This window comes from Ostrinia furnacalis, unplaced genomic scaffold (assembly GCF_004193835.3).
Source record: "Ostrinia furnacalis isolate ACB-3 unplaced genomic scaffold, ASM419383v2 OfSCF1083, whole genome shotgun sequence".
NCBI classification, from domain to species: domain Eukaryota; kingdom Metazoa; phylum Arthropoda; class Insecta; order Lepidoptera; family Crambidae; genus Ostrinia; species Ostrinia furnacalis.
The window spans coordinates 144,165-153,422 of record NW_021131322.1 but is presented as its reverse complement, the minus strand read 5'-3'; the positions used below and the strand labels follow the sequence as shown (position 1 = coordinate 153,422).

General features: G+C 37.4%; 2 protein-coding genes across 3 annotated transcripts; both read left to right on the top strand.

Annotated features, from left to right (window-relative positions):
• Positions 1–203: 203 nt before the first annotated feature.
• LOC114351080 (zinc finger protein 41-like) lies at positions 204–2,326 on the top strand. Its single transcript, XM_028302128.1, has 3 exons — positions 204–421; positions 669–984; positions 1,093–2,326. The coding sequence occupies exons 2-3, from the start codon at positions 720–722 to the stop codon at positions 2,187–2,189; spliced, it is 1,362 nt and encodes a 453-aa protein (XP_028157929.1). The 5' UTR covers positions 204–421; positions 669–719; the 3' UTR covers positions 2,190–2,326.
• A 286-nt stretch (positions 2,327–2,612) lies between these two features.
• Positions 2,613–8,525, top strand: LOC114351076 (zinc finger protein OZF-like). Of its 2 annotated transcripts, none has more exons than XM_028302123.1 (7): positions 2,613–2,814; positions 3,393–3,531; positions 3,828–3,899; positions 4,904–5,005; positions 5,573–6,485; positions 7,273–7,451; positions 8,194–8,525. In XM_028302123.1, the coding sequence occupies exons 1-7, from the start codon at positions 2,668–2,670 to the stop codon at positions 8,217–8,219; spliced, it is 1,578 nt and encodes a 525-aa protein (XP_028157924.1). In that variant the 5' UTR covers positions 2,613–2,667; the 3' UTR covers positions 8,220–8,525. The 2 variants fall into 2 exon arrangements, with proteins under 2 accessions (XP_028157924.1, XP_028157925.1); XM_028302124.1 differs by having other exon boundaries at positions 7,273–7,508; positions 8,251–8,525.
• The last annotated feature ends 733 nt before the right edge of the window (positions 8,526–9,258 follow it).

Sequence of the window (9,258 nt, the reverse complement as noted above, 5' to 3'; positions counted from 1 at the left end):
ATTGTTTCTTTAATTAAAAAGTTGTATTTAGTATTGCTTTATGATATTTAAAAAACATAGTGATTAAAATATTGAGATTAGTTTATTAGTGAAAGGATAATTCGTTAACCGGAACGTTAGTTTAGTTGACAGTAACTGACAAGTAAGCGTGTTCCAATCGCAATAGCTTCGTTTCCACATTTCTCAAAATCAAAATTGTACAGTACGGATTTTGTATTATGGTTTTACCATTGAAAATAAAAGTTACAAAAGTAGTAATGATTATGATCAAATTCATTCAGAAAAGTTGGGAAAATTTTTAGTAGGTCTTCGATCGATAGATTTGTTTCGACGGAAAATGGGAGATGTAGGAAAAATATTTTTATTTATTTTACTTGTAAATACCTAAGTCCCATGTTTAAAGTAATTAATCTAGTTTAAGGTCAGTAGGTATAACAATTTACCTTTATAAAGTTTATTTACGTTTTCGCAAATTGTTTTTATTTGCGCCTTCACAAAGTGTTTTTCGCTCTTTGATTAAAAATAAATTTTCAGTGAAATTTTGTTCAAGCATTATGAAAAATTTACGTGTTATTAAGTTACTAACGTTTTAGAGACATTAGAAATGTTTTAACTTACATATAAAATTTATATTATTTTCTTTGTGCTAAAATCGATAATTTTTTCAGCTGCGCACCTACCCATTATACATAAAATTCTATGTGCCATATTAGTAAAAAATGACTCTTCAGACAGTCTGTAGTATAGTAAGAATAAAAGAAGAAGTAATTGACGAAGATCTAGAAGAAAATTCAATACGGACCGAAGAAAATCTCAAATCACATCTGAACCCTGAAAATTATTATGTTACCGTTAAAGGAGAATCAATAGAGGAAGAAGAAATAAATGAAGATACGGCTATAAATGTTGAGGCACCACCTAGTGATGAAGATTGCAAAAACATTGAACTCAATATTGAAATTCGTTTCCCTGAAAGTCATGATGGTTCGTGTATTTACAGTTTATTTCTGTCTTAAACATTTAAATTTGCAAGTCAATGTGAATTTTATTAAAAGTACAATCTATAATATTTTTCTATTTGTTTTCTTTCAGCTGTAGTACAACCGCAAGTTGATTCTGCAAGGAAGAGAAAAAGAAAATCAGTTCCCAAAAAAATTGTCCAAAGCAAGAAAGTCCCCAAAAAAGATGCCAAAACCAAAAATGTTCCCAAAAAAGTAGACAAAACTTACAAAGTCCCCAAAAAAGGTGCCAAAACCAAAAAAGTTTCCAAAACAGTAACCAAAAGCAACAAAGTCCCCAAAAGTGCTGCCAAAAGCAAAAAAGTTCCCAAAAAAGTAGACAAAAGCAACAAAGTCCCCAAAAGTGTAGCCAAAAGCAAAAAAGTTCCCAAAAAAGTAGACAGCAACAAAGTCCCCAAAAGAGTTGCCAAAAGCAAAAAAGTTCCCATAAAAGTTGACCAAAGCAACGAAGTCCCCAAAAAAGTTGCCAAAAGCAAAATAGTTCCCAAAAATATTGCCAAAAGCAAATCAGTTCCTAAAAAAAAGATCTCAACGGTGAAGGAAGAAAAACGTTTTCAGTGCGATACATGTGGAAAGTCATACAAGTCGAGAGCCAAGCTGGTAATACATTTAAGAGTACATACAGGAGAGAGACCATTTGTATGTCCAGTTTGTAACCATGGCTTCCGAACAAAATGGACTTTGACTGATCACGAGTTTACACACACAGGTGCAAAACCGCATCGTTGTGAGCAGTGTGACAAAGCTTACACAACCAAACCCCAACTCAAGATACATTTGAGATGCCATACAGGCGAACTACCGTTTGTCTGCAAAACATGCGAAAAAGGCTTCAAAACTCAATGGAAAATGAAACTCCATGAACGGTCGCACACCGGCTTAAAACTGTACAAATGCGATGTTTGTGAAAAAAAGTATACTACGAGATATCAACTGACGATACACAAACGTTTACACACAAAAGACATGTTGTTCCCTTGTAAAATCTGCAAAAAAGAGTTTACGGAGAAATGTAAGGTTGCGTTGCATGAACGCACACATTTGAATGCGAAGCCATATTGTTGTGATCTTTGCGATAAAACATACAAAATTAAGTCACACTTGAAGTTTCATATTGTCACTAAGCATTTAGGTGGGAAAAAGAAGGCAAAACGAAATAAAACTCAATAGAAGATAAATAATAGCAAAATATTTATTTATTTATTGAAACTCTCAATATGCTCACTGTTTTGTTATTTAATGTGTCCAGAATCTTGAAAACTCTAGTCAATGTTTTGTATTTATTCTATTTTTGTTACAATAAAGTTGTTAGAAATAAAAAGATTTTATTAAAGTGTGTTCACTTTTCTTTATACCACACACTAGTATAAATCACCAGTTTTTTAATTATACTCAAACACTGCGTTAACAACGCAGTGTTTGAGTATAATAACTGGTGATTCGTTTTCATTATTCAATAGTTTTGTTTCATAAAAAAAATGAAAAGATCTAGAGAAAAAAAATATTTTAAAAATAATTTAGGGTAATCTGATTAATAATGTGGCAAACTTAAAAAAAGTAAAAAGTCACCACATTCGTTTTTGGGAATTCTGGGGGATATTTTGTTGTGATTTGTGTAAATAAAATAGTGATTAAATTAGAAAGAATAATGTCTGATTCGGAAATATGGATCTTCAACGGCTTGTGCCGCTGTTGCCACGCGGACGGCAAGTTTCAGAGCCTAGACGAAACCTATAATACGCTTGGAGTCGACGAAAACTTCGGTCAGATACTTCGTGAAACTTTTCAAATAAATGTAAGTTTTTGCCGTAGCTTTTTGCAGTTTATTACAAGTTCTTAGCAGACTACAGACTTTTAGATTGCCGATAGTTTGGTCAGCTTCTCTTTTGTATGAGGATTCAGCTGATAATTTTTGGCTATAATAATCTAAGTGTTATGTGTACATAATCCATACACGTTCATACTAATTAACAGCCCAATCAATCTATTGGCCTAAGTATCTTATCATATTAATATTAACATTTTTAAAAATTGGAAATGGCAGACAAAGGTGACTGAAGTTTTTTTTATGGATAACAAGGCAGGTATTTAACCGCAATCGCACCTGGTGTTAAGTGAGATGCAGTCTAGGATGGTACATATCTGCCCTGTAAGTGCCTATTCACTCTCGCCTTGAAAAGGCCCGGATTATAGTGTTCAAGAAAGACAGAAGCAGGCAACGAATTCCAGTCCCTAGCTGTTCGCATTATAAAAGAGTCATCTAAACACTTAGTGCGAGCTGGTGGAATGTCGACAATGTAGGGATGGTACGCTAACCTGCGTCTGGTTCCTCAGTGATGCAAGTTTAATTTAGAGTTGATTCTTCGTTTTCAGATTGAGCCGTTATCGGGTGAGCTTGCAGTGGACACATACAGCATTTGTCCTCCGTGCGTGTACCGGTTACGAGACGCATCACTGTTCAAAAAACAAGTTTTAGAGTTAGAGAAGAAACTATGGTCTTGTATGGAAGAAGGTTGGTGATCTCTTATTATTATGCTTATTAATTTATTAATAAACTTAGGTTGAGTCCAATGACCCCAAGCTACCTATCCTTATCGCTCGCACGTAATTATATTGCTGTCGCGACTGTGCGACGGGCGGCCGCAATGAGTGTGCGAGCGCGACAGAATTACATGCGAGCGATAAGGAAGGGTAGCATAGGGTCATTGGACGAAATTCTATCTGCTCGTCGACCGGACTTTACCAATGAAGGAGAGAAAATATACTTTCACAATTAGTAAATAATAATAAAAAAAACATGGTTTTCAGATATCACAGTTAAAGAATGTGAAACAGACTCCAAAGTTATAGTTGAAATGCAGTCTATTGGATGTTCTGATGGTAAGTTGTTTGCAAAATATTAACAAGCAGTTTTAAACCTTCAATTATGAAGTTATACACTCGGCATCAAAAATCGCACCTCCAAACACAAGCACTTATCAAATGTATGTGTTACGGCTAAAGATAGGTATGAACATAAACTTAAGATTAGCCGGCTAAACTTAAGTTTATCTTCGAGAAGCAGCTAAGGTTCGATAACATGTTAGTTTGCGTCGTGATATTCCATCTTTAGCCGGCTAATGTGCACATTAGCCAAAACGAAACGGCTAAAAATGTAATCGATGGGCGCGCCAGGCCGGCCATATTATTTAACAATTGTGACTAGATATTGTTTTAAGTAATTAACACTGAAGAAGTTTTATTTTGGCATTTTAAATACCTACAGAAGATTCTGTAATGACCAAATGGTTCCTTATTATTTTATTTTAATGATTAGGTAGACTATATTGTTTTAAGTAGGTAAATAATATTTTGTTATTGTAATAATTGTAATTTTGAATACCTACCTACATAGGTACTTACATAAAAGTATGTGTAATGAATGTGATTATTTTTTAATAAAGTTTTCGTGTCAAAATAATATACATTATTACATTATTTCCTTTTCCATTACCTTCAACATTTTTAGCCAAGGGCCTACGGTTACACTTAAGTTTAGCCGGCTAAAGATAGAAGAAACTAACATTAACACCTCGTCGAAGATAAACTTAAGTTTAGCCGGCTAATCTTAAGTTTATGTTCACACCTATCTTTAGCCGTAACATATGCATCCCCACTTCCCACCAACATTAGTACCATTTCAAAGTCTACTTCTAAGTGCCATATAAATTGGTACATATTCACTGACTTGAAGACACTAGGATTATGAAATTGGTGCATAAGGCGAACTTAATGCCATAAGGCTTTTTCTACCAGTTTGCAGAAAAAAGTTGACTGACTTTTCTATAGACTTGCCAGCTTGTTGTTCAAGCTTGTAATGTATAAAACTAAAACTTAATTTCCAGATATTATAAATGAAGAAGACCTTAAAGAAGAGTACCTAGAAACTGAGGGTAGTATAGAAGAAGAAGTTGTAATAACGTACACAGATGATAACGTGACGTGTGGTATGTTCTTATTTTATTTATAATTTTTGGGAAACATACAGTTACTAAATTATATTGTAACTGTATGTTTCAACAGTAAGAAAACACAATTTCGTTAATTTAAGACTATTCCCACCTTTCGTTCCCACCGCTGCAACTCCTGTGTAGCCAGGATCGACTAGTTTATTTTATTCGTTTTTCTGATGTATAAACAACTAGCTTTCCGCCCGCGGCTTCGCCCGCGTGGAATTTTGTCTGGCACAGAAAAACTTTATCGCGCGCGTCCCTGTCAAAAACCGGTATAAAAACTATCCTATGTCCTTTTCAGGGACTCAAACTATCTCTATACCAAATTTCATCAAAATCGGTTCAGTGGTTTAAGCGTGAAAGTGATACAGACAGACAGACAGAGTTACTATCGCATTTATAATATTAGTATAGATAATGGTCTAAAGTTTCTTTAAAATGAGTTCAGTAGTTTTTGCGTAAAAGAGTTAACAAACACTGTCTTTTAAAATATTAGTAAGATTCCTAGTGTTAGCAGAGGAGAGTTTTCATTGCATTTACAAGAACGTATTTAATTTCCAGATGAACTCAACCAGACTATTCCAAAGCGAGCAAAAGAAAAAATCTACTGCGAAGTTTGTAATAAAGAGTTTTTGAACAAGGGCTCCTTAGAACTCCACATGAAGAAGCATACTGGTGACCCTGCATTCTCTTGTGCGTTATGTGGCATCGGATTCCACCATAACCGTGCTTACTCCAAACACATAGACTCAGAACACCGTAAGAACGACCATTATGTCTGCAGCATCTGTGATAAACGGTACACCAAGGCTCAACTGTTCAAAACCCACATAAAAATTCACTTAGACGTCATATACAAGTGTGATTTCTGTTCAAAAGAGTATCCGAGAGAGAAAAGTTTGAAGGAACACATAAAAGTGCACTCCGAAGAACGATACGACTGTGCTATTTGTAACAAATCTTTCGCACAGAAGTACAGATTGAGGTTGCATCTAGCGTCGCATTCCAGTGATCGTCCGTACATTTGTGAATTATGTGGACAGACGTTTCCGCAGGCAGGGAATTTAAAAAGGCATATGAAGTTCAAGCATTCAGACGATAAAACATTCTATCAGTGTCAAGTGTGCGGCAAGAAATTTGTGACCAATTGGTATTTGAATATCCATGAAAAAGTGCATACGGGTGAAGATGAGAAACCGTTTTCTTGTGAAGTGTGTTTCAAGTGTTTTAAGTCAACTCATTTGTTACGGAGCCATATGAAAGTGCACACTGGTGAGAAACCATACACTTGCAGTTACTGTGGGAAAAGATTTGCTCATCTAACATCGTTTACCTCTCACGAACGAAGGCACACAGGTGAGAAACCTTATAAGTGTAAACTGTGTGACAAAGCCTTTGCAAATGGTACGAACTTGAAAGTTCATCAGAGGGTGCATACTGGAGAAAAACCGTATTCTTGTATGATTTGTGACAGGTAATTATAAAATTGCAAATGTTTTAGTAAAATTTTCTATCTACTGTAATAGTACTAGGGATGTTATGGATATTTAGTTTCGGTTATGGATACGGTTTCGGATATAGGAATAATATTATACCGGTTACGGTTATTTTTTTATTTCGAATATCCGAAAGTTTCGGTTACGGTTACGGATATCTGTGCTTTAGAATGTAAATTGCAATAGTTGTCCAACACCGTTCATTCATGGCCGCACACTAGGTCATCATCATCATCATCATTTCAGCCACAGGACGTCCACTGCTGAACATAGGCCTCCCCCAATGACTTCCACATCGCACGGTTGGTAGCGGCCTGCATCCAGCGCCTTCCTGCTACCTTTATCAGGTCGTCAGTCCACCTTGTGGGTGGACGTCCCACGCTGCGTTTTCCGGTACGTGGCCTCCATTCCAGAACCTTGCTGCCCCATCGGCCTTCAGTTCTGCGTACTATGTGCCCTGCCCACTGCCACTTCAGCTTGCTGATCCGTGCTTGCTGATGCACACTAGGTACATTGAATAAAAAGTAATAAAAAAATAAAAATTTATACAGATGGCATTATAAAGGTAAATCAGGCTATTATGCAACAGAAACTTTTGAATCAGTTACGGTTTCGGATATTTTTTTATTTCGGATATCCGAAATTTTCGGTTACGTTTACGGATATCCATAACATACTTACTTTCCCTCTCAAGTCGCATTACAAAATTCCATTCTGTATATTTACTTATACAATGTTTTAAATACTTTTCAACGTGTTTTCCAGACGTTTCTCCGAGAGCACGCACCGCAAACGGCACATGCGTCTGCACACAGGCGAGAAAGCCACGTGCCATATCTGTCACGTGCAAATAAGTAACCTTTCCGCACACGTCAAGAAAATGCACCCGGAGCAGTGGCAGCCGGTGCGGAGCCCTATTGAGAGGATAGCGGGGGTCGCGGATGGTGTGAAGGATGAAGCGACGGTTTGAGCGAGGCGATGGCTGGTAGTCTGAGAGAAAGGTTCGTTTAAGCGAGTTGATGGCTGATTAGACTCGAGTTAGATAGGGCATCGAGAGGATAGCGGGAGTCACGAACGATAGCGTGAAGAGTGAATGAGCTATAGACTCGCTAAAACCAGCCATTGGCTCACTAAAACCAGCCATTGAATCGCTGAAGTCAGCTGATGTCGACTCGTTGAAACCAGTCATTGGCTCTTTAAAACCAGCCATTGACTCGCTGAAATCAGCTATTGCACCGCTCAAATCAGCCATCGACTCGGTAAAACTAACCGTCGACTCACTAAAATCAGTCATCGACTCGCTGAATTGAGCGAAACAATGGCTGATTATAGCAAAGAAATGGCTAGATGAACCAAAATGCGTGGGAGATTAGATGACTAAAAGCAAGGCATTAAAGACGTGAAGTTAGAAAAGTTAATATTAACAGCACATGCGATTGAGATAGCCTCGTGCCATATTTGTCACGCAAAAATTTTCACACGTTATGAAGATATACCCGGAACAGTGGCAGCCGGTGCGAAGCCCTATTGAGAGGATAGCGGGGCTCACGGATGGTGTGAAGGATGAAGCGACGGTTTGAGCGAGGCGATGGCTGGTAGAGTGAGAGAAAGGTTCGTTTAAGCGAGTTGATGGCTGATTAGACTCAGGGCGGAGCCCTATCGAGAGGATAGCGGGGGTCACGGATGGTGTGAAGGATGAAGCGACGGTTTGAGCGAGGCGATGGCTGGTAGTCTGAGAGAAAGGTTCGTTTAAGCGAGCCGATGGCTGACAAGAGCGAGAGGATGGCTCGTTTAAGCGAGTTGATGGCCGATTAGACTCAGTGCGGAGCCCTATCGAGAAGATGGCGTGTAGTAAATGGTCGCTGTAATGAGCCATTGGCTCGCTAAAACCAGCCATTGAAGTCAGCTGTCGACTCGCTAAAATCAGTCGTCGACTCATTCAAACCAGCTATCTATTCACTTAATTGAGCTAAACAATGTTTATTTATTTATTTGATGTCGAGTTATTTAAAATTTTAATTTAGTAGTAATAGTTATTAAATAGTAATTACTATACATTTTTGTTACAAAATAATAAGTTAATTATTTTTTACAAATCCAAATACGATTTTATTTTGTCATATTATTATAATGTCGGCTAGGATGTATTGAATCATGTTAAAGCTAAAATATTTTATAGTTATGTATAATGGATAATATTATGCCTAAATAATAATTATACAAATCAAGTGTTAAACATGTAAATAAATGTTTTTATAGGTATGTTTGTTGACTGTGGTCTTTTATAACAAAATATGGACTGTTTTTGTCTGAAAATAAATAATTTTTATTTTATAAACGCCACAGGCCTCGTCACGATGCTTCACTACATAGTATAAAACAAAGTCGCTTTTCGCTGTCCCTATGTATGCTTAGATCTTTAGAACTACGCAGCGGATTTTGATGCGGTTTTTTTAATAGATAGAGTGACTCAAGAGGAAGGTTTGTGGGTACAAAACATGCATATTATAGAAGAGAAAAGCTGGGAAATTCGATTGCAACCGTGCGAAGCCGGGGCGGACCGCTAGTACTATAGAAATGTAAGACGTCTACGTCTGAAGGCCTCCCACTAGGTGGACCGACGATCTGGTTCATCTGGTGAAGGTCGCGGGAGGTACCTGGATGCAAGCGGCGCAGGACCGGTCTTTGTGGAAATCCTTGGGGGAGGCCTTTGTCCAGCAGTGGACGTCTTTCGGCTGAAACGAACGAACG